Source organism: Passer montanus, unplaced genomic scaffold, assembly GCF_014805655.1.
Source record: "Passer montanus isolate IOZ18808 unplaced genomic scaffold, ASM1480565v1 scaffold45, whole genome shotgun sequence".
NCBI lineage: Eukaryota > Metazoa > Chordata > Aves > Passeriformes > Passeridae > Passer > Passer montanus.
In genome coordinates this window covers 2,578,923-2,604,862 of record NW_024369373.1, presented here as the reverse complement: position 1 = coordinate 2,604,862, position 25,940 = coordinate 2,578,923, and the positions used below count along the sequence as shown (strand labels likewise).

The following is a 25,940-nucleotide window of genomic DNA, read 5'->3' as shown; positions in this document are numbered from 1 at the left end:
AGGATTATGCATGCAGCAGTGGTCTGGGAACATCTTAGGTTCCCTTAAAAAATATTGAAGCTTCTTATATAAATGTTGGCTTAGGTATTCCACAAGTTCTACTGCTGATTAAACACAAAGTAATAATTAGATTAAAGTCCCAGTAAAGAGCATTTTCTCTTATTCTGTTTTCTTTTTGTACTTAGACTGAGCATCAAATACTCACTATTAAGCCAGAAAACCACACCTAGATGTATTTAAGGTTCCTTAGTTAATTGGTGACATCCTTAATTTGTTTCACATGCAGTATAAATTGCTTTGAGTTTTTGAATGTCTCTTTTTGCCTGTCAGAGTCGTTTTTCACCTTGACATACTCAGGTGCTGCTCCCCTTGTGTGCACTGAGCAGGTGCTGGCTATTGACCCTCCTGCAGGGACAATCCCAGTGGCTGCAGAGCAGACTTTCAGGAGCTTCACCACCTCCACACAGCAGACGTGCTAAATTGGCCTGGTTCCACATCAGTGCTGTCTTTAGAGTGTGCTGATCATTTTCTCCAGTTTATCGGATTAAACAGGATTACAGGGATGCACTGGAGACACGGAAACAAGCAGCTACTCACTATATATTGTTCTGTTAATGATCCACTTTTGGAAATGGCACTTTTTCATTTATGTTTCTCTCATATTGAATTTAGATATTTCCTCTGATTAAAACTCTTTCAGTTGGCATCCAGACAGTTAAAATACAGTGATAAGATCCATAGTTTCTTACATCATACATTCATTAACAAACTGAATACATAAGAAAGAATAAAACAAACCAAAAAAATTAGTGTGAGGCTTTTTGTTGAACTGGATTATCTGAGTGAATTAATCTTCTACTATTCTCTTATCATCTGTATTTAAAATAGATGTAGCATAATCTTCAACACAAGGTAGATAATCACTACAGTTAGTCTGACACACCTTCCATTCAATGGGCATTTGTGCCTCTGATTTTTTAAATTCTTTACACTTTTTTGAGAGTTTGAAATCACCACAATTCAGTAGCTTATTGCTGGTTAAGCACTGAATAAATAGAAATGCAATATTTAATAGCCTCCTCAGTCAAAGGGTTAATTTGTTTCAGTACATTATTCCCAATGACATGGGTGTCCTATTAGTAATTTCACAAGTTGATTTCTGTTGTAAGAATACATATCAAAAAACAACCTTAGGAAAAAGAAAAGTGCCATGGGAAATTATTCATAGCTTTTAAAGTTCAAGTGCATGGTAATTCCTACACTTGTAGACACTTTTTGTCACGAAGACAAATTTCCACCTCTTTTGGTTTCAAATGATTTTTTTAAAGTGATGATTTAATGGAATTTGGCCATGTTTGTATTGCACCAGGCAAATCCTCTATTCAGTATAACCCAGGCAATGCTTTAGATGGTATCTCTTAATTCAACAACAAAAAAGAGCTTCCTGATTGACTGAAGAGGCTCCTGCACCAAGGCGGGTCCCTGTGTGTAGAGGTGTGAGTGCCCACATGCACACACCACATGAGTCCCTGTCACACACCGCTGAGCACGGGCTGTGTTTTCACATCCCATCTCCCAACTGCAGTGCACATACAGGATTTCACACACTGTGAACAATTCCACAGGCCACTGCCAACTGTGAGGTGTCAGACAGATCAGTTACCTACGTAAGCATCAGGCTGAAACATAGCTAATCCAAAATGAGGGTAAGTGATTTTGGTTGAGAGGCATCTGTCATGAAGTCACTGTTCAATTCTATTCCAGCAGAGAATTTTTAATTGGTTGGTGGTCACATAAAATATAAAATTGAAACCTGTATTCTAATATTCATGTCATCTGCCCTTTAAAAGTTCCTGGCTATTTGAAACCAGGAGCTGGAACAGGTCAGCTTTGGCAGGAGTAAAGAACAGAGCAAACAAAGGTGTTTTCATTCAGCTCTCTCTTGGCCTTTCTTAAAAATGGTGCATTGTGGGCTGGTATCTATATAAACAAAAACCAGTGACTTTAATCTCTGTCCCTCAACAACCTGTCTCTGCTTTATTTTTAATGGCAGTAGAGTGAAATACCTGTAATTAGAAAAGGATTATTACATACAAACCTTATAAAGCTCCTTCAACACCCCCGCTCGGCACTGTTACCAGTCATCCTCTATTGCCTATTACAGAAACACTGTAATCATCAGCAAAGGAATGGTTTGCAGTTCATACACAGAGCAAGTCAGAATAAACTGTCTTTTAAAACTGACTTACTATTGCTCCTACTTGTTTTTAAGGAGGAATTATATCTTTCGTCTCACAGTTCTCTTTTTTCCCTACTGCTGGATACTCTCCAAAATGGCATCAGTTCCTTGAGTCTAGAGGTTGTCTGATCAGAGAACAAAAAGTTCTGCACGTTGGAGTACAGAATAAGAACAATGGCTTGAGGCCACATTTGACTAGCCAAGCACATTTTTTTAATTTATTTTTTCCTGTTATTTTATATTTATTTATTTTCATTGACGCTAATAGAGAATATCACTCCATTTCTTCGATGGTATAGAGGTAATTATACTGCAATTTTTTCCATGTGCAAGGTTCTTCTCTGGCCAATGGAAGCTTGAATCTACACAGCACTGTGAAAAGGAAACTGGATGGAGAGAAAGATTATGTCTTCGATAAGAGACTGAGATACAGCGTGCGACAAAATGAAAGTAACTGTCGCTTCAGGGACATTGTGGTCCGGAAAGAAGATGGTTTCACACACATTTTGCTGTCGAGTCAGACTTCAGAGAACAATGCACTGACCCCAGAGGTAAGTGTTTAGCCCTAAAAGCCAAAGAAAGCCATCCCAATGGGTGGGTTATCTTGCAAACACTGCACTGGAATTTGATTTTATGTATTTTTTTCCCCAACTGATGAACTTAGAAAAGAAATTTGGAGTACAGACATATCTAACTTTTTCACACTTGGGATTCCTATCCAAAAGAATGCAATGGAAATTAAATTTTAATTCACATGGCTGAAAAAAATTAAAAGTAACTAAAGGAATGGCAGAATCAGTATTTTCAGCATGGAATTGTGTGAAGCAGCTTTTCACACATTGAAGTTACTGATATTTACTATCCTTAGGAGAAATCTGGTCTCTTTCCTTTTACTAATTTAAATAGTGCTCCAGTTGTATACAGAGAATTTCAGTCTATATCCTGAGACAGCCTTTCTAAATTCTATCTTGATCCCTAATTACTTTTTCTTGAATCACTGTATTTATTTATGAAATCTTAACCAATTAGGGGCTCTATCCTCAGCTGAATTGCATGAAGTCATACAACATATAAAGGATGAAAATGAATTCCCTTGTTCCAAACATTATACACACAAGGGCAAACTCAGACTTGCAGTTTGTACTACCCCAGCACACCCATGGATCACTGGAAGGGCTGAGGGGCTTTTCCTTCCATTCCCTGTGGCTGCAATGCCCTGTTACACCATTCCCATGCCAGAAAAAAAGGGGTGTCCATAAGTGCTTGCATCAGGATGGATGTCCTGGAGAGAAGAGAGCACACCTGAGCCCTGTTCCACCCCTGAGCCCCGTTCCACACGGGCAGTAAAGGCCTGATGGAGGGACAGGGGCTGCCATGGAGCAGGGAGGGAGCACCAGGAGCTGCCCCCAGCACCAGCCTGGCCTGGCTGAGCATCCTGCAGGCAGAGCTCCTCCAAGGGCTGCCCTCACTGGGGGCATCTTGGCTTTTCTGCCCTCTGTGTCCTACACAGCAACTTCAGGAGTGTATGAAATACCAGTTTGAGCACCACCTGAGGGAAGAGTAGATTGTAACTTTGACGAATCATTTTATTCAATAAGAAAATTAGTAACTTTCAAGTTAATTACTTACAATGGGTAGGTGTGATGAGTCCCCTTCTCAAATGCACAGGTACACATAGGCAGGAATACACTGAGTGAAATTAAATGGCTAAAACTGATGGTACATAACATTTATCACTCCTAGTTTTTAAATAGCTAATATTTAGAAGGACTATCTTGGTAATTACCACAGAACACCAAACACGCGCTTTTAACACTAATTTCTTAAAATGCATTAGATTGCATCAAATCCATCACTCCATCTCTGTCTTAATTACCACTAATTGAGACTGCAGGTAATTTAAATGAAGGAGCTCAAGGGCCTGAAAAAATATGAAATCATGGACTCTCTGTGTTCAGTCAGAATACAGACATACCTTTACAGTGCTGGCTGTGCTGTTCCACATCAGCAGTGTTCAGATGCTCTAACCAGGGGATTAATTCAGGCTCTTTGGATCTGCCAAACCAATCCATTTCATCCTTTGAAAGTTTTCAATATGCCAGGAAGCCACCTCTGTGGAAGAATAAATGATAAGCATGTAATAGTCCTCTCCCTGCATCACCAGTGTAGACTATTTCTAGACCCTTTATTGAAGCTCACTTGAAAACCAGGAAATACATTTTAGAAAACCACTTTACTGACCAGGATGGTCAGGAATTAATCAGGTATTGAGTTCTCCGTGTGGAGATTGTCTGTTTAAACCTCATCCAGGCCAAGAACAATCACAGGCCCTTGCCTTTGGAAGACTCAAGGCTGTAAACACGAAACAGTTTCTTTGGCCTCAGTCCAGGGTGCTGCCCATGATCATTCACACCACAAAATCCAGCACCTCCAGGACTGGCAATTTCACATTCTTGCTGGCAATTACAGCAAAAACCTCAGGAACTGAAAGGAGGAAGGTGTTGAATGACTTGTCCCTGCAGTTTGTCACTCATTGCCACAGGTGAGGCAAACTGACAAAGCATTTTAGGGATGTTTAGAGCATTTTCAGTTTTGATGCCTTTTATCCCCAGTGAATATGAAATACAAACACACAACTCCTACAAAATTAATAAAGTGTGTTTCATTTTGTGTGAAGAAGTGCTAACTTCAAGCTTTATTAGACATTCAGTAAATTATGTTTGCCAAATAGCAAATGAATCATTTATTCAGACCAGGTTTATTTGATGTGCTTAAATAGTGCCCTGGTTATACTCGGCCATCTATGTTAAAGAAAAAAAAAGTTGTGCACTGCAAACCATCATTTTAAACATTTTAACCTAAGCTTATACAAAATCCCACTCACCCCTCAACATCTCTGCTTCCCTTTGTGATTTATAGGAATTTTCAGATGAAATTTGATAGTTGTGTTCAACCATTGGCCCCTGGTATTTATGCCGGTTTAATTAAAATAGCAAAGAACTTATTTATAAAAAAAAAAAAATTAAAGTCTAGAGAAGTCTACATGACTCTTCATCCTATGTTATCAGTAACCCCATTTGTGCGGGTGATTTTAGCATGACATGTGCCAATGCACTTTCCAGCAGCCTTTGCACTGATTGATGTTGGCTCAGTCCTTCTTTAGTAATTGAGTTTTTTCTACAAAAATGTTCAGGGCACTATAGAAATTCTTCCTTATTTTTTACAAGAGCTTATAAAACTTCCAAGACAGTGTCACGAATCAGCACCTCTTGTTCTTACTTCAGTAGCTTAGGCTTGCTACTTTTGCTTTTTAAATACATTTGTGAAATATTTAATTATTCATTCCATTAGGGCATTTTTTCTTGTGGGACTTCTGCTGCTCCTGAAGTTCTTTCTTGAATGATGCTGCTGCTGTTTTAAGTCAGCACATCTCAAGAATCCAAATTCTGTTTCAGACTAAATGGACCCATCAGCTCTTCTCATTTAACACTATTAACAGAGCTAGAAGTTAATATTCCCCTGAATTAAAAGTGAAACATTCTCTAAACAGCCAGTGCTTCCCCCCAAGAGTGACAAAACTACCTCAAGTACCTTCTCATACACGGGAATTAGCTTTCACATTTTAAATGTGAATAACAAGGTTTAAAGTTCTGCCAGGTACATTATGGAGCACTGGTTTGCCTTCACTTTTCTTAACCTGGAAATAATAAAAAAGAGGCAGGTACAAGTTTACTGTTCTCTGTAGTTCTCCTCTCTACACAAAAGTAAATTGTGGGCTTGGGCCAGTGCTTGTGGCTGCAGCTTTTGAGGTTCCCAAGTCCTTTAGGTGCCAGACAGAAAGGACTCAGAATCACTAACACAAAATTTATTTCTGTAAAAAAGCACAAGTGGGGAAGAGGTTCTAAGAACAACAGAATGGCTTTAAAATTTGTGTTTACGGTAATATATACAGAATAATTGCCTTTAAGAATATCACAGTGAGTCCTCAGAGATTCAGAAAAGTTAACTTTTATTAACTAGTGCTTCTATTTATGTGAACAAGAGACTTCTGTTCAAGATACTTTGTGTAATTATGGTGATAAATTCCTAGCTCTTTGATTTTCCCAGAATGTAAGCAAGATGGAAAGCAAAGGGCACCAAATACCTTTGGAAATTTCCTACATCCAGCAAAAGGCATTAAAATAAGCTCTTAGAAGTTTAATGAAGTTTTTAACTGGTTCATGTTTATTTTGCAATATAAGATGTCCTGTTCAAGAACTAACGAGATTATTTACTTGACAGGATTAAAAATATAAGCAGCTTCTGAGAAGGTGATAATTTTATTATATATTTGTGTTTCAATAAAGCAGTAAGTGAAACACTGGGTCTGGTCTAAATTTGCAATCCAGTCAACATCATAACCTAAATAACTGGCCCATACTGTTCTGTAAATACTGCCTCAGAAACTTTCATCAAATGCATTCAAATAGAAATATTGTCCCCACAACTGAAAATTACCTAAAAGGCCATAAAAAGGCTAATTAATAAAAGCATGGATCTGGAGAATATTGCTAAGGAGCTCGGGAAATAGTAGTATTAGATCTGGTCCACTAGAGAAAATAAAATTTAATTGGACAAATGTCATAGTTTTAGCAAGATGGGGAAAGGTTTAAGGGCTATGGAAGAAAGAAAAAGAATATAGAATCTGACAAAGGTTGTATTTGAGAACTGAATTCACTACCACATTAACCAAAAATTTGTCCCTAAAAACAGAGAGCAGTTCTAAACTAAAATTATATTTACTTTACAGTACTACAGTTCAACACACAGTGATGCAACCCTGCAGACAAAACAACTCTTTTATAATTATTTTCCTGTTTGTAGCTTCCCTGTAATCATAGAAATAGCTGGGGAGAAATGCCCATCCCCAGATAACCCACGGGAAAGCCAAGGCTCCAGAGGCAGCAGTGAGCAGCAGCTGCTGTGACCAGGTTGTGACAAAGGGACCTGGGCAATTTCGGACTGCACCAGCAAAGGAACCGTGGCAAAGCTCCTGACCAAGGGAGTGAGCATTGACCTGGCTGGCATTGCTGGATTCCAATGAGCCTCCAAGCACCTTTGGATGATAAAGTTAATGACAAACTTGAGGCTCTTTAGAAAAAACATACTTTTTGGAGTCTGATGATGCTGAAACATAATGGTTTCCTTTTGATACAAACAAGTGGAGCAGGGGAACTAAATTTCCCCTCTTGCTCAAAAAAGAGTAACAAAAGCCTTCTCAGTTTTAACCATACCTGAGAAATTGATTCCCAATAACAGACTCAATGTCATCCTCTCTAAAACACTGAAAACACAGTGATGGCGGAATATTGGTTTTTCTCACAAGAAAATTCTCTGCTCAAAAATTTGGATGTGTTGTGGATGGCTTCACTCATCCAGATCAGTGAGAGGCAAGATAAAAAAAGAGGCAGGTTTGTAACAGGAATGATGTGTGTGAAGCAGAGCACTGGTAACAGCAAGAGGTGGCAGATAGGCAAATACCACTGGAGGAAGGGGAATGAAAAAGAAACTTGCTGTATGGGCATCATCATGGCATCATACCTAATGCAACATTCCTCACTGGATAGAAAAATGTATTCCCTAATATTATTTATACATTCACCCTAAGAAAGAGCAGATTGTGGATCTTTTACAGTGAATTAAGAGAATAACATTGCATTCACATGGAACTAGGAAAACCAAAATACATGGGTTTTTTTTTTATTCTAATATCTACTATATTCTAAAGTTTCTATTTTAACACTGATTAAAGGTTTTAGGGGGTTTTCCCCTTTGTTTCCCCATTATAAGTGCAGTGTTGCTGTGTTTCTCCAGCTGAGGGCTGAGACACTCAGAATAAACAGTGCTCCTAAAATTGCTGATGACATTTTTGTACCTGCATAAGAATTTCAAATACACTTCCAAATTCTGCAGCTTTTAATTACTTCACTTCCACCCACTGTCACACACTCAGTATTACAGGCATTCTGAAGTGCTCTTGTGGAAGTGAAGCATCTAAAAGTTCACCACCTGCTCTCTCATGGCCAGTCCCAGCAGCCAGTAATACTCATCTTTACACAAACCCGTAGGGAAAGCAGCACAATCCATAAGATTTTTATTAAAAGGCTAACCAGGGGGTGGCATCAACAAAACTTCAGTGTTCAGGGACATTTCTTAAACAAGGCACTTCAGAGATCTAAAGAAGTTTTGGAAACAGAAGGTAGTGAACAGAAATAATCACAGGCTAAAATTCTTGGGTTTCTCTCACGTGGAAACTCTATTTAAATCCCCAGCCACATTTAGCTCTCTCTTACCTAAATTTACACCAACAGCAAATCTTTTGGTGCAAAAGAGGAAAATTTGAGACAGCGGGACCATGTCTATAGGAAATAATTTGACACATGGGTATGATTTAGGATGGGAGGTGTTACACTAGATGAAATCAGGGCCCTTGCAGTGAGGAGCAAATTATTTGCAATGAGGAGCACATTATAGAGGAGAGGGGGGTGAAATGAGTTACAGCTCACAAACCACACCCAACTGTGACCAAACAAGTTACCCATCAGAAGTTTATGAAATAAAATTTCCTTTAAAAAATCATTAGGAAACAATTCTCTGCTCAGGTGAAAGGCCATTTTCCTACAATACCAGCAGCTCAATTTTACACAGATTAGGTTTGATTTGTGGTGTAATTAATAGCTTGATCCAGTTGTAAAACAAAGGCAAAATGTCTCTTTCCAAGGGACTTTTATGATTTAACTTTTGTAAACTGTAAAAATGAATAATATATTTGTCATGTTGATGTATATGATGTCCTCTTGTCCTGCTTTGCTCTGGTTGAAGTCATATAAACCAAAGTAGTTGAAGAACTGAAAACTGGGGTTTACAGATTTTGCTTTCAGCTGTTGAGGTTAATAATAGGCTTTTGCTGTGATAAACATGTTCCCAAGGATACAGTGATGTACACAATGAAAATAAAAAAGTGATATTTGAACTTATTAAATTGCAGTCAAATAGCATAAGCTGGGTAGAATTTCCCATACAAAAAAGAACCATCAAGTCCTAAAACCTCTTTGGATTAGTAAAACATCAACAAAGCACTGCCAAATATAAAATATTCTGCAAACTCTCAGTGTTATCATTCTAATGATTCTAATATCATTCTATATTAAAATTATATCTATAGTTTATGTAACTATTAATAGTGCCCAAAATTTAAGTCTCTCAAAATCAATAAGGTTTGTAAAAGTAGGGAAATGATGTTGCCACGGCATGCATGTCGAATTGTTTACTTTTCTTTATCCACAGATCATGAAGGAAGTTCGGAGAGCATTGTGCAATGCATCAGCTGATGACAGTAAACTCTTACTTCTCAGCGCAGTGGGAAGTGTATTCTGTAGTGGCCTAGATTACTCATATTTAATTGGCAGGTTATCCAATGACAGAAGAAAGGAAAGCACTAGGATTGCAGAAGCTATAAGGTGACCCAAGCTTACCTATGATCTCTAAATTATGAAATGCAGTGTGTGATGATAAAGATATTAATCAGGTCCAAAAATGTTGTATATTTAAATGTTGATTGCATTCTAATTATAGTCCTGCAAATTTGTTTAGTAAAAAAAAACTTGGACCTTTCAGTATTAGAAAAGAAAGCACATTTATTCCAGTGCAAATATCCATAGGGATTTATTTTATTCTAATTCTCTGTATTTAATATTTCAAATCATTCCTTCAAATTCAAATACAACTTTGTTGTTGTTTTTCCAAATTCAGTATTGCTTCATGTTCTAAAATGGTTCCTGAAAGGCAGATCTTTTACTTGTTTTAATGTTCATAATTTTAATTAATTTCAGTCCAAATGGGAATCCATGGCTTACTCATATTCTGTTGAAATAGCAGTCTGCCACTGTATTTCAGAACCTTACTAGAAGGGTCTCCACTCTTCTTCTTAAATTTAAATTACTTAATATATATGTAAATGTAATTTTATTTTTGTAACTAAAATGCAACTTTCCTTATATATATATATATCTCACCTTAATAGAATTCCAGGGTTTATGACATGCAGTCTGCAAATCAATCTGCACAACACATCACCAAATGTTCTATTATCCACTAGGCAGATTTTCCAGTATAAATCAATATTATTCCATTAAAGCCAATGGTAATTCACCAGTCTGTACCAGGAGACAATTTGGTCCCTTTTCCCCCCCCATTTCCTACAAATAAATATTCTTCTGAGATCTTTAAAACTTTATGCAGCTATTCTATGAAGGAATATTAAAGAATTTTTTTACAAGATATCTCTACTTGGGATTTATTAGTATCACGTAAGATCAGGTTTAGGTATTACACAAAGTATATTAACCACCAATTATCTTGGTTACAACTACTGCAGATCAGTTTGGATTCCAGGTTAAAAACTTTTGAAATTCTCAAAGTAACAATTATTTTGGAAGACTTTAAAAGATACTTCTTAAATACAGTAAGTTACAAGCTGTTTATACGACCCTAAATATGCTCAAATATAATGGAGTGATATTTTTTAAAAGAGAAACCCTTTGAAGGACACAGCCTAAGTTTATTTTTTAAATGTGAGGGGTTTTTAAAAAAGTGGAGCCAAAAAAAAAAAAAAGTGAGGGTAGAAAATCACTATTCTGACACAGCCTAAGTTTATTTTTTAAATGTGAGGGGTTTTTAAAAAAGTGGAGCCAAAAAAAAAAAAAAAAGTGGGGGTAGAAAATCACTATTCTTATTTGAAAACACAGGCACACTCACCGCCCACCAAAAGATACAAATTTAATATTATTCTTGTAAAAACTGTGCCATTAAATGTTGTTATATAAGTTTACATTTATTTGCACGCATCTAAGATACAGGTGTACTTATCAATCCAACATTCAAATAAGTATAAGCCAGACTGTGATACTCAGTTTTTCCACCCTTGGACTCACAGAACACTCTTGAAATATTGGTACAATGTACTGCTTGTACCTTGTCAAGAATGTCGGCTTCAGGCCCACTGAAAAGAGATTTTTATTGTACTTCTGGAAACAATACCCTACGTTTTCCATTTAGCACTCTCTGTGCTTTCTGTGAACAAAGGACTCAGCTCATGGAAAATAAACTGTAATAAGAGAAGAAAAAATGTCCATTGCTTTTTTCAGTGGTTTGGATGTCCTAAAATACATCCATGGATCTCTGCCTCCACTGCTTTACATCAAGTTAGACTTGTATCAAAGTGAAATTGAAATCTTGGTTACCATGTGTTTCCACTCTCCAAAGAGTGGCTCTCTCTCCTGTACCAGTCACAAGCTGCAGCTGAAGTTCCAATCCCTGTCAAGTCTCCTGTCCCATGAATGGTTCAGTCACCGGTGTCGTGCCCTCAGCCACTGGGGTTGGCGATGAATGGATGTGCAGCACTGCAGCTCCTCTGCAGGCACTGGTCACAGATCCATCCCAGATCCATCCCAGATCCATCCCAGATCCATCCCAGATCCATCCCAGACCCACCAGTGTGAGCTGCCACCATCCACACGCCGTCCTGGAGGAGGGAAAGGGCAGACAGGCTGCACAGTGTGGCTGCAGAGCCCTGGGATTGACACGCTCCTGGAAGGCATTCCCAGCACTGGGCTCACACCACCAGCTGGGCAGCTCTGTGGGACCTGAGCCACAACATTCTGGGTGTGCACAGAAGAAAACAGACAAGGACAAACGTACTTGCTCAGCTTCTTTACAGCCCTGGATGTACCTACAAGCCCTGACCAGCAGCAAGAACCTGAAACAGCGCAGAGGTGTCTGAGCATCCCAGCCTGCATTCCATGGTCAGCCTCCCAGCTATGCTCTAGCAAATCCAGAAGCCTTCTGCAGACACTTTTTCCTATATTTAAGCATCTGGATATACTGTGCAACAACAGCTGTCATGTGAAATGAACCTTTCAAAGACTGCTTTGAATTGAAACAAGGATCCTGTAGCCCAGAAACTCTCTGTGTGAACCCATGGTTTGGAGGCAAGGAAACGTGCCAGGTTCAGGGTACAGAGACAACCCACTGAAACAACACATCAAACAGGAAACAAAGACAAATGGAGTGCTGGTCACTGCAGCTTCTGGAGACCAAAGGCAGGCATTTGTTCCCCTCATCATCTTCCAATATTGTAGCCTTCCATTCCACCCTAGAGGTAGCATGTTCCATACCCATCCATTTTACCATCCTCTGTGCTCCCCATTCTTCCCTCACAACAGAGGCTCGCTGCACCTTCTCAATGTTATGTTCCACTCTCTCCAGGTCCTTCTTTCCTTGCTCACTCATATGAAGACTTCCTTCAACCCTTCCCCTCCATTAATATGTTCTGCTTTGTTCTTCCTCTACATTATGTTTCCTCTCCACATCCCAAATTGCTTTTCCATATTCACTTCCAGTCCCGTTTATCACCATGATTCCTGCTTTTCTCCACAACACTGGTTTTATCTGCCTCCACAGGGTCCTCAGATTTACTGCCACCATTTATCCTTAGTTTGCTTTCTTTTTACCTATCATTCATCACATCCCTATTCACAACTGCAGTCCTGTCTGAAAGACTTACATAACTACTGAGGTTCTCAAAATTCTGGAATTAATGAGGTGCAATGATCCACAGTCACTACTCAGTCATAAACAACCAAAGAAATAATGAGATAAGGGAACAGCATTGTATCTGCAATGAAAACGAATCACAACTCTCCTTAACCCTACTCTCCTCTAGACAGAAATGGTCTTGTACAGAACAAAAACCATGTTCCTTATTTCACTCTCTTTGTCTTGGCAGTGATCTCCTGGTTTACTACTGTGAACAGAGCTGCATCAATTCTCTATTTTCCCATGGTCCTCCTTACTAGAGGACTTCAAAACCAGAATGTATTAATTAAAAATTTAATGCTGGGTCATCTCAGTCTCTGTCCTCATTTGAAACACAGCCAGTGCCCCTGCACTTCAGCCCAGCTGCCACATGTGCTCTCTAACCTGCAAGGCCCACCTGTGCTCAGGTACAGAAGCCTGGATCCTTTTGACCTCAGTGGGAAAGCAGCAACTCATCAAAGGGCATATTTGACAAAATGTTCTTTCCTAAAATCTGTCAGCAAAGATGCACTCTGGATCTAATAAATACCCAGTGCAGGGACAGAATCTCCTCTTTTGGTTGGAATTTGATTTATCCATGTCTTTTTTCTAAAGTAACTGAGCATCTCGTTTGCCTCCATATACCTGCTGTGCACTGAGCTGCTGGAGCCCATAATTTGCCCACAATTACACTCTTGCTTTTTCCTAATTGGTGTAAAGGCCATTCCATTCAACAGATGTCTTTCCACAGCTGCTGGTAGGTAACTTATTTAAAAGATCTTCTCATTGCACAGAATTTAACATATTCTAGTTCATTCATCCAGATGAATACGATGACATTTAACTTCCCTGTTATTTCTCATCACATTACTGGGGTAGTCAAGCAAGGGCATCTGCTTTGTAATGGCTTTGCTGAAGATTTTTGCAGTGAAGACTCAACTGAAGATCACTCGTCCTGTTCAAACATTTCTCTGACTCCTCTTTGCACATCTTATTCTTTCTGCTGGTGTTCCATAAACACTGATGATCTCCCAATCCACTGATGGACTTGCAGTAACCTTTGACACAGGATCTTAAGAGAACTTTAAAAAAAAAATAATAATCAGACTGTAATATTTCATCAGCAGCCAAACCAGGTCCATCCAAGCCACTGTGGAGCAAACCAAGAAGTGCTGTGTGTACAAACTCGGGAGTTACTGGTCCAGCAGTAAAACTAACCCAACCAAACCTTTCTGCAAAAAGTACAACACTCAGTGCAATCCACTTAATCAGGCCATATACAGCATACACAAAACTATGCAATAGCCCAGGTACTCAGAAAGATTAAATAGCTAAAATAAGCAGACTTTTCCATGTGCAAACTAGAAAGTATCTTGCAGTTCTGACCTCATAAAAGTGGGCATTTGTTGTGTTCTTCTGTGGTTCTAAATTGTTCTGAGATTAAGTACTTTAAACTTGGATATTTATGTGTTACTTCTGTATTCAAGATCTTTCTTTTATTTTTTATTTTAGGGATTTTGTAAAAGCTTTTATTCAATTTAAGAAGCCAATTGTGGTTGCTATCAACGGCCCTGCTCTGGGGTTAGGAGCTTCTATTTTACCACTCTGTGATATCGTTTGGGCAAGTGAGAAGGCTTGGTTTCAGACACCATATGCAACAATCCGACTCACTCCAGCTGGCTGCTCATCATACACATTCCCACAAATTCTGGGTGTTGCACTGGTAAGGTTTTCCACCTCACATTGCTGAAGAACCTTTCATAAATTCCTGATCTTCTTTCTCTCTTTAAAAAGTAAACAATTTTCTTAATTGTCTTTAATGGAAATGAAATCTGTGGAAAGTTCATCTAATCACTACCAACTTCTTATCATGAATTAACCTTGGATTCAATATACAACACCTGCTGTACACAAGAAAGATTGAAAAGCAAAGATTGTCAACATCATGGTAGAAAAGTGAAGAAATACATTAGCAGAATAACCTTGTAGAGTAGTTGTCTGCATCATGTTAGGAGTGGGGAGTAATACAACCAGATGCAGCTCTGTGCTCTTTAAAGATAATCCACAATGATTCCAGTAAGACTGCTTAGCTTTTACCAGTATAATAAATCAGAATTTGCCCCACAGATATTTCCTACTGGATTCCATGACTCTCCACACAGTATCACTGATAGTTAGTTACTCTTGTAAGATCAGCAATACAGATTCACCATGCATGCCAGCACATTTCTCTTAAATTAAACCCATGCTGTGCTCTGGCCACCTGCACAATCCTTAAATAGCTACTGAAACTCCTTTTAAAGTATTTTGCAGTATGGAAAGATACAGAAGAACATTTGTAATTTAATCGTAAAAATAGCAGGCAAGTATGGGAAAAATTTGAAGGGAATTATAACCCAAGATTACCAGAGTCTTTTGGTTTCACAGGCAAATGAAATGTTGTTCTGTGGGAGAAAGCTGACAGCACAGGAAGCCTGCAGCAGAGGACTGGTGTCACAAGTATTTTGGCCAACAACATTTAGCCAAGAAGTGATGCTACGAGTGAAAGAAATGGCATCCTGCAGTGCAGTGGTAAGAAATCAAACTCCCTCATTAAATGACATTTCACAGAGGTAAGGTGTGCTCCCAAGGCTCGTCACATGTGGAACCTCAGTTTCCACAAGCATTCCTGTGAAAGAAGGCTGACATCAGAAAACCTGGATAGGGATCAGTGAGCTCATGGAGTTTCTCATTTTTCAGGGATCAGGGTTGGGGGGAGTTATTTTCTTTTCACAATATTGGCATTTGTTCAATGAGTTCAATCTCTTTGCCCCAGATTTTGAAAGATTTTAGCACAGGTTTCCTTCATGAAGGTGTAACAGTCTGAAACTCTACGCCTGTACTGGGAAACCTGTAAGAAAACAGATTTGCTCTTCACTTTGTCCTGGCCTACAGGACAGGATTTCAGCTGAATCTGCCTTCTTTCTGCACCTGCACAGTTCCTGCTGCTGCAGAATGTTCCACGCAGCATCCCAGAAGGGTAGGATAGAGCCAGCTAAGCTCTGCTGTGAAGGAGAGGTGAGATCCAGACAAGAGGGATTTGAACACATTCTGGTCACAGTGTATTATAACTTTCCTTTTGTGTACACAAAAGTTGAAAGAAAATCCTCTTCTATCTTCCTAGAGGTTTTTCCCTTCAGGCAGATGTACTTCTATTCTGGGCAGATCCTTGTTTAAAAAACATGCAGTGAAGAAAGTGATACTGGCTGCAATAAAACTGTAGTAATTAAAGTGAAAATTGTTATAGTTTCTTGCTGTATTTCCTATGTCTGAAACTGTCTCAGCATCCCTCAGTTTCATTTAAAAGATCTGCTGTAAAAGGAGGTAGAGACACAAGAGATTTTTAATTAAACAAAGTGTAGATTAGATCTCACAGAAAACATTGAGAATGAAACTCTCTGGAAATGTAGCAGAATTTTATTTGATGATGCTGATATAACATGTATTATTTGAGTTGGGAAAACCTCTGGGCTTTACTGTGAATTCTTCCTTCCCTCACTGCTATTGGCTCTCAATGAAATTTTCTCAAGACGTCTTAGAAAGACCATTGCTGACTTGTGGACAAAGATAAAGCTTCAAAGACATGTTCACAAACAGACCACTAAAAATGCATATGGCCCTTGATTTGCTATCAACACCATTTACTCAAGTTAACTTTGCAATAGCAGTGTTGAAACCCACAACACAGAAACTGGGCTTAACATGAAGGTCTTGACAAAGCTGAGTGAAGAGAATGCACCTCCCTTCCCACAGAACTCTGTGTTATTTATATTAAATCTCTTGTCCTCAGAAAATCAGTAATGTAGGAATTATTACTGGCAGACCTTCAATAAACTAAGGTACTTTAGAATCCCTCAATCTTTTAAAAACCTGGCACTGGCCCATCAACCTCAGTTCTTAAAGATGCTGACTATCAGCAAGTGGAGTTGTGGCTAGAAATCAAAAGTAATTTCTGTGCCCAAAAGAGTTATTTAGATTGTCAAACAGAGTCAGAAGTCTGAAAATGCTGGTCACACCATTATCCATAGTAATTTTTTCAGATTCAGAATAAAATACTGAGTCGTATTTTGGCTTTAGGTATTGGAAGAGTCCAAATGTCTCGTGCGGAGCTTCCTGAAGTCCGGACTTGAAGAGGTGAACGAGAAGGAGTGTCAGATGTTAAAACAGCTGTGGAGTTCTTCCAAAGGACTGGATTCATTATTCAGCTACTTGCAAGACAAAATTTATGAAGTCTGAGATCTTGGCCTAACTTAAAGAGAAATTGCTCCAGTTGTGACCAGAGTCAGACATGACCATGTTTGAGAAGCAGAGGCAATGCATCGGTGAGGAATTTGTGACGTGACCCCAATGCCTGTGGCTGTGTGAGCTACACAGCTGCTTGTAGCCGGTTTGATTTCGTGTAACCAAGACGTGGGCAGGCGTTCAGTGCACGTAACCTGTGCAGAGGCTGCATCTTTCACATTGCTCATCCACATCCAACTCTACATTCCATGTGCTGAGAAGCACCACTGAGGCCCAGCAAGGCTCACCCACCTTTTGTTTATTTTGTCTGTCCTTCTTAACTTATTCTTGCTGTTGCAGCACATCTGGGCTGACACAGAGGGCTCAGTCTAAAATCCGGGTCAGCATGACCTTTGGTAGACCCAAAAACCATACATTAGAAATATGTTAATTATTTTTTTCTAACAGTTTAATTGAAAAATCTGATAATTTATATGTATAATATGTAAAGTTAGTTTACAAAAACTTCTAGAATTTTTTCTTTGTTAAAATTTATTTAACTTATTTATTTTGTGTTCATATTCAGCTGTTTATTGATCACAGATCTTATTTTCATATTACCCTTTTGACTGAATTAAAGGTATCACATGAGAATGCAAACACATTTTTAGCAGCAAAGTGAGTAGAAAAATAAAAAATATATAGAAAACCCACAGAATATTGTGGGCAGTAAATGAAACAGCCACGTGCATGCTCCTCTATGTGTAAAACTGTACAAAAAATGTATGAAAACAGATTCATTTACCAGGGTTAAGAGAAAAAAAGTGGGTTCTGACACAGTGAGTCCCCCTTAAGTCTCTCTTCACTTTCTGCCTTCTTGAGGAGCACTGAAGGGCTCGCCAACCAGATGCTTTATTTAAGTTTACTATACTCTGTTAGCCGGCTATCAGTAACAGGGTGAGTGGTGCCGTTGCGTGGCATCGTACTGTTTTTCAGGTTTAAACACCCCTTATGGTCTGAAGTCTAAAAGCAAATCCTTTTGAGCCTTAGTCTAGTTGCCTGATTCCTCAGGTGTGAGATAATTTCTGCTCTGGAGGCCTTTGGGTGTGGGCCAGCAGTTTATACAAGGTGCTAGGCATTGAACTCAGTGGAGGCAGAGGTTTTGTTTTGCTTTTCCCAGCTCTCCACATCTGGCCACCCCACCACCTGTTACAAGAACTTATGGCTATCCATAAAAGCAGTCCACAATAAACAAGGAAAATCCAATCTGCCCTTTTGGAATGTGATCCTAGTACTGTTCAGTGACACTGACTGACTTCTGAACACTGGATCCCTCTCAGTTCCTTCCTGCTATGGGCAGTTATTGTGGAAAGGACAGGAGCATGCTCTGAGACTTCACCTGCCATCATAGTACGCCCAAATTGAAACCTCTTGAAGCAGAAGCTTTGCACATTTGTTTGCTTTGTAATTTGTGCACTTGCTCTCCATCCTTGAGCTCAGTGACTTATTATGATTTAAACCTCTGCAAATGAGGCCGCTCAGCTTTCTCCCTCAGCATTTCCATAAAGAATTTCAACAAAGCCTTTGTAAAGTTAATGAACAGGTGACTACAGTAAACAGTAGCCTTCAACATATTAATGTAACATTTCTTTTTTCACAAATAATTAGAAGCGCTGTTTTTATGCCCTGATTGTACCACTAAATTTTAAGGAAATCATTACCCTAAATGAAGAAGTTCTCATGGAAATTCTTCATTAAAAAGACAGAATCTGGCTTCTAATTAGCCTGTTTAAAATGTTTTTTTTTAAAAAAAACTTATTTAAACCATTATCTTATTTTAAAATGACTGAAAGAGAACTCTTTCAATAACTATTTGAAGTGATGGATGCACCACTTGTTTTTATAGCTACCCTTGCTTTGGTCCACAACCTGCCAGCAGTGCACGGGGTGCGTTGGATCGAGCCCCGGGCCCCCGGTGGGGCAGGTGCACATGGAGTCACCTGGAAAAAGAGGGATTCCCCGAGTGAAAACCACACACACACACACACACACATGAGTTTGCACGATCAGGCCTCCAGCATACACCTTCAGAAAAATCAAAAAAGGCAATGGAAAGTACCACGGTTCCTCAGTTTCCTTCATTTCCTTTATTCCCGTCCAGAGAGCCATAAATCCTAGTCATGTGTTAATAAGATTTTAGGAAGTTTATTTCAATACTATGCTTAGTTTTTGTAGATAAATATAGCAAGATTGCTCAGCAATGTGAAGGAATGCGTTCCGAATGAGATTTGCAAACAGAGAAGAATCTTACATTGTTGGATCTTTTAAACTGCACCATTTCATCTGAATTTTCAGATATCTGTATCTTAGCATTTTTTATGACAAAGGAATGGTTGAAATACATTTTCTATAATTATTTTTCCATTAAAGCAAGCGCTAACCATAGTTAACATTTTTAATTATTCATATCTATACAGTTACAATCTAGTTTTCATGGAATCTATTTTCCCTTCAAAAAAGAGTAATAACAATGTTGAAAGCTTCTTTTCCAGTATTTAAATATCAGAATCTGAATTTTCTCTTGTGTTTCTATCCTTACTAGGTATTCAGATATCTAGATGTACTGTACATATTAGTCTGGGTACCTTTACTAATATTCACAGTATTTAAGATGAAAAATGCAATTTGTTGTTTAAGTATGTTATTTTATTCTTGTGTAAATTGTTTTGTACAATCTTTAAAATTCTACAGTTTTGCATTTGTAGATATTAAAGGTAAGCAATTTATTTTGTGTTGTCCTGCATGTATATTTTTGCTGTAGATAAGTGTTGCTTAGTTTACTATTTCAGTACATTTCTGTTTAAATAAATAAGCTTACAAACTTTAATACAGTATATATTTTCAAAATATAAACTTTTATATTTCTGTGGTAGGTTAGGGTATGCGTTTTAGGCAATCTTTTTCACTACTATGAACTGTTCTTTTAATCTATAATATAATGGTTTTGTGCCAATAGTTTTTCATTAGAATAAAATGCTCTTTTAATGCTAGGGATGAACAAACAGTTTTGGTTGGGGTTTGTTTTATGTTTGGTTTTGGGTTTTTTAATTATTTTGCCAGCCTTTACAGTTTTAAATATAATTTATAAATGCATTGCATTTGTGAATAAGCCTTACCATTAGGTACAAGAAATCTTTAAAGCTGCATAATTGCTTATGCAGCACTAAGGACTTCCCCAAATAATTGCTGGAAGAAAGTTAGCAAATCAGAGTACAGGGCCTTAAGTTTTTCTTGTGAAAAGGGTAATACGGGTTGTTTCTTTTGAACAACATAGGTAGACTTGTCAGCATGGGCTTTGTTATATATAAACTGTGCATTTGTGCTCCCAACCATGGTAGTTTAATCTCAGGCTTTGTGTGGCTGGGTCTATAAAAGTCAAATCTGGCTAAAGCCAGCACTCTTTAGGAGACACTAAAGAAGTTTACATAAGAGACTTATAGACAATCTTATCATAGTACATTTGGGTACTCGCTATCCTCGATGTGTTATCTGTGTCTGCCCAATTAACCGTATGTTTTAAGCCATATTAAATCTCTTTACTGCTATTTTAAATACTACACTGAAAGTCATTCACTAGCTTGCTTGCTCACAGACAGGATTTCGATTTTTAGTGAATAAAAATGTTATGCCTTCCATAAAAAACAAAGGACCAAAGAATTGCATTATTCTAATCAAGCATTAGTTCCTTTGCCAGTGAACTAGTTTGACATTTGTACCGAAGATCAAACAGTCTCTTTCTGCTTCAAACACTGCATCCTCATCCATGTCAGGTGTAAGGGGGAAAGATGTATCCACTGAGCTATTGGGAAAGGAGTGATGTTCAGCTAGGATGGCATGTCTATTGGTAAGGCTTATTACCAAACCTCTGAGATGAAGCAAAGAACCAAAAATTCACAAGTTATGTCAATGTAAATTTATTTTCAGAACTTGCACAAATAATTAATTGTAGAACTTTGCAAATTAGGCCCTTAAGTTATTTTGTCAGAATGCCATGGAACAGACTAAAACAGTTTCTAATATTTGTAATGATGAGTACATATTATAATATTATAAGGGTACAGGCACCCCTATATCACAGTGTTGTAAATATTTTCTGAAACTGGTACAGTACTGAGGGACTTGTATCTTCTGATATATCAAATATTGACTGTCTAGATCAAATTGTACACAATTTATTTGTTGATGGTCCTGTAACTAGTGTATGGACACATTTCTGGGTGCCTTAGAAGTTGTATTTTTCATGTGTGTTAATATGCAGTATTTATACATTGTGAGAAGCTGCTTTGAATAAAAACATTGAAACTTCATTTCACTGCAGTGATTTTCAGTTTTACAGAATCAGAATGAATGTGATAAGTGGTAGTCATGATATATGATAATACTATTCACAGGCTCCTGCCTTTCCAAAGAGACCAGGAACACAGCGGGCTTTTCAAAGAAAATTAATTTTTTTCAAATGGCAAAACCCAGGGCACTAAGAGACACTGCATTAAGAACTCTCAGAAATCAATTATGATCCATTTCAATTACCATTTCTTGATCAAGTCCAAGAAAACCAGCAAGAACTGTCTCACAAAGGCACTTCTAGGACACCATTATCACTCCCACTACTTGATATGTGCACAGCACCTAAAGCATTCCTGCCCAGAACCAGCTGCTCCAGGCAGGATTTTGGCTCCACATGAAGGAATTTGATTTTGAAGTGGTGTTTGCCAGGAGGGCCAAGACTCAGGCCAGCCCCAGCCTGCTGCAGGAGAAGGTGGATCAGTCCGTGGGCCCCCCACAAGGCTCCAGACAACACTCTTGCCAGGGGCTCTTGTGCACCAGGGGATTCTTTGTCCAAAACACCCACAAATGCTATTTGCAATCATGTATCTCCTGTGATTAGAAGAGCAACTGTAAATTACTTCTGCCTGGGGCAGAAAAGGAAGGATATTTTTACAGAGAGCCAAGGTTAGCCAGCCCAGCTATATAACGAGGTCTGAAAAAATTACCTACACTTCACTCAAAGGAAACAATTATGTTCTGGCAATTATATTGGTTGGCTTTAAACTGACAGGCGCTGTTAGTAAAAAACTGTGGTCAGCTATTTGGAGTAGAGGATTGAGCAATTTAATCTTGCTTCACTATCAACAAATCCAATTATTTATTACAGTGACTCTTGTCAGGAATTAATTTACTGTAGCATCCAATGGACTGTGAGCAACATGCACATGATGAACAGGGTGTGACACCTTTCCTGTCTAACAGTTTTATTGATAAGTTTGGTTTAGTTTTGACACAAATTGTCATCATGTGAATTTAATTTTAATTTTTTTAAATTTCATTTTTTAAAAAAGCAAAATTCTTTAAAATTAAAAACTTCATCCAAATATTTGGAGGAGGGGGTTTCAAGCTTTTTCAAATGTCAGTCCTTTTTGCAGCAAATTAATACACAAATTACATGGAAGAGGAATCTGTTAAGTAAATATAAAGAAGTAATTGCATGTATAAAAGAACAGGAAGGTATTAATCCCAATTAAGGTATAAAAACAGGACAAAGCTCTGCATGCACTAAGATGTGCCACTTCTCATTTTGAAAAAAGAAACAATATTGCACATGGCAAGAACAAGGAAAGGTTCTGAAAGCAAATGACAGCATGTGAAAAAAACAGAAAGACAATTTTAAACACTGGAGGAGTTCAAAGCAAAACAATTGTCAGAAGCTGGACTAGGGGACAGTTTGGTTTCAAAGGAAAAAGTCAGGTTTCATTCTGGACATATTAACTTCAGGAATTCACCGCTCCTTGGGTGTCTTATTTGTCATGAAACTCCCTCAGAAGTAAAATTTAATCAAACATAACATGACTTCACAACTCTGACTTAACCTCAAAACCAATCTTCAGTCATAGTGTGGAGAGTTTCAGATTACTAAAAAAGCCAGACTAACAACCCCCTCTAGAATTCAAACCATTTAATCTCTGTTAGCACCACTTTGCTTTAATTTATACTCTTTCCTTGGTTTTACAAATTTGGTCACTACAGATATATAATAAAAATAGGACTGTTAAAAACTTGGTTAAATTCCAATTATTAAGTCTGTCTAGTGACTCAGTAATTTTCATCTGGAACAGTTAAGAGTACTATGGGAGAAAGAAGGCAATTTTCATTTTGAGAAAATGAAACATTTTGTATTTAGTAACTTTAAAAATTCTATATTGGACTGTATTACCTTTCCTTATCACTTCATGATACTGGTGTCACTTGAACAAACCCCATGGATCCAAGTCAAGAGCCACCAGCATCAATGGAGATCCTCCTCCTGACTTCACTTGCTTCTAAAGAAACATTTTCAATGTTTTTGCTGACTTCTCTGAGTAGAAAGTCATGCCCTGCTGTGTTTTAACCTTTCTCAACTCTTCAGTCACATTTATCAACTTGAATTCTGGATGACTGTTTAACACATCTGTGAAACTGATTTTATACATTGGTCATAAATAGAAATATATTGGTGAACAACAGTGAAGAGAAAAGTGAAAAATGCTCTTTGCAACCAGGAGTCATGTTTGAAACAAGGGCTGTTGAACTGCTGCTGCTTCCAAAGATGAAATAAAAAGCTTCATGTAACATTGGAGTTTCTAGAATGAAAAATTATTTAAACACTAAGCAGCAATCTTGACTCGTTAGAACTGAGTTAATTACTATCATCTAGAAATAAGTTATTCACAGTCATCCAGAAATGTGCTTCTGATGTGTCTGTAAATAAGTACTACACTATCTATTACTCAAAAAAGATCTACAGTTTCCTACTGCTGCCCTTCCAGATGCCTGCTTACTCCATATGCTGCCCACCAGGTTCTGGGGTAATCACTTGCATTAAATGAATACAGGAATTCACATAAAATTCTTCCCATGTCTAATTACTTTAGCCTCTCACTTGTTTATTTTATATGCAGCTGCAGCAACTTTTTCAGGGGCTCAGACTCTGATAAACAACTCCCTTCCATCTACTTTTTGCCCATTACACTCAAAATGAGCAACAACTCCAAACTCCTGATGGCTGAGGGATGCTCCTGCTCCAAAGGGCAGATGAGCACAGCTTTGATGGCTGGCAGCAGCATCCCACTGGCTGGACTGTGGGCTCCAGAGTTTCCCTTTATTTCTGAGAGCAAGCCTCACTGAGATCTGTGGTGCTGCCCTGAGTTTTCATGTAATGACCTTTCATCACTCCTTTGCATAGGGCTGCTCCCAGAATGAGGTCTGAAGCCATGTAATTTATTAACTATAAAGCAACCCACAAGCTCCTTATGCCCATGGCCAGGGCATCTGACAAAGCCCCAGACACGGTGCTGATAACACCACCCCACCCCCAGCAACCTGCCTTCATCAGACCAGAAAAACAGCAAATTTTCTTCTTCAGGTATTTACATGTAGCAGTAAATGGATGCTAATGGATGCCAGTTGGAAAGGAATATCCCAAAGCAGTTAGACCTGGTAGGACTCACCTTCCATATATGGCTGTAACTGGTTAGAACACAAAGACACTGTCTCCTTCTAAATGATGCTTTTTAAATAAATGCTTTTCATCTGAAAATATATTCAAAAATTAAAACTGAGCTTTAAAGGAACAGTCTGCAATGTGGTTGATTTGAAAGGCTAAAACTTTTCCCAACCATTTCAAGTATGAGAAAATCCAACAGCTCTCCATTTGTGATTCAAGCACTTGGTAAACACACTCCACAACTGCACCATGGCTGTGTGCCAGTGAAATGGTGAGTCAGCAGGCAGGGGAGGGAATCAAGGCAGGAGTGAGGCATTTAACCCTCACTCAGAGAACATTCTTCTTATTAACAGAATGAAAGTACGCTATAAAAATGCAAAAATGTATTGCAACTTTTTAACCACTAATGCAGGCAATTTCACAGAATTTCTCAAATTCTAAATTAGGACAAACACTTAAGAAAATAGCAAACAGCAAACTAATGAGAAAAAGGTTCATGAACACATACCAGTGCAGCCCTAAAATCCTTACTCTGACCAAAATCCCAGTGATAACCCTGGCAAGAGTGAATGCTGAAGGGTTTCACAAGAGCATTAGAATTGGTAATATTTAATACTTGCACAGATAAAAAAGGAGTACATTTTCCTAATGAAAATACAGTTGAACTCATCTGTCCTATTCCCAAAGGAGTATCTGTGCACACGACTTTGCTTCACAGTATTCTTGTGGAGTGGTTGATGAAATCACAAGATTTCCTAAATCATTTTTAAATTAACCCATTGCAAAAAATTCCCCACTGAAGCATCACTGTGCATGATCACTCTAGGTACTCAATTCAGGATGGAAAAAGAGCATTAAAAAGTGAGGATTTAAAAAATATATATTTGAATGAGTACTCAATGATCCACCTGAAGATTTGAACACTCATTTACAAGGTTGTTAAACACTGCCAAACCTGAATGACAGCATTTTATACCTACTTTCTTACTCACTCCTCACAGGTGTAAATAACCACTTTGGACACCTGGGGAGGAGGGGAAAGGAGAGGGGAGAAAAGACTCCAGTTATTACCTTCAGTGTTAGTTAAGGATAATTATAGAGCAGCTGTGAATTTACAGCTTGCCCCCATTAGGGAACAGATACAGTTCCCAGTTATGGCTGAGGACAGCCAGCTCTGCTGCTTGAGCCTACAGATGCCTACAGAAAGCAGTTTTCTTACACATCTGGCCCCACTGACCTCCATGGCCTGAGCCATCTCCTCCAGGAACTCAACTCACAGCCAGTATC

The 25,940-nt window shown here is 38.4% G+C and overlaps 1 protein-coding gene across 1 annotated transcript in view; it reads left to right on the top strand.

Annotated features, from left to right (window-relative positions):
* The window catches only part of CDYL2 (chromodomain Y like 2), a 59,867-nt gene extending 38,387 nt beyond the window's left edge, over nucleotides 1-21,480 (top strand). Inside the window, exons 3-7 of the mRNA XM_039721418.1 lie at nucleotides 2,573-2,790; nucleotides 9,566-9,738; nucleotides 14,366-14,576; nucleotides 15,281-15,424; nucleotides 16,970-21,480. Of these exons, the coding sequence (XP_039577352.1) occupies nucleotides 2,573-2,790; nucleotides 9,566-9,738; nucleotides 14,366-14,576; nucleotides 15,281-15,424; nucleotides 16,970-17,128 (905 nt within the window). The 3' untranslated portion in view covers nucleotides 17,129-21,480. The remainder of the gene's footprint in view (nucleotides 1-2,572; nucleotides 2,791-9,565; nucleotides 9,739-14,365; nucleotides 14,577-15,280; nucleotides 15,425-16,969) is intronic.
* Nucleotides 21,481-25,940: the final 4,460 nt, after the last annotated feature.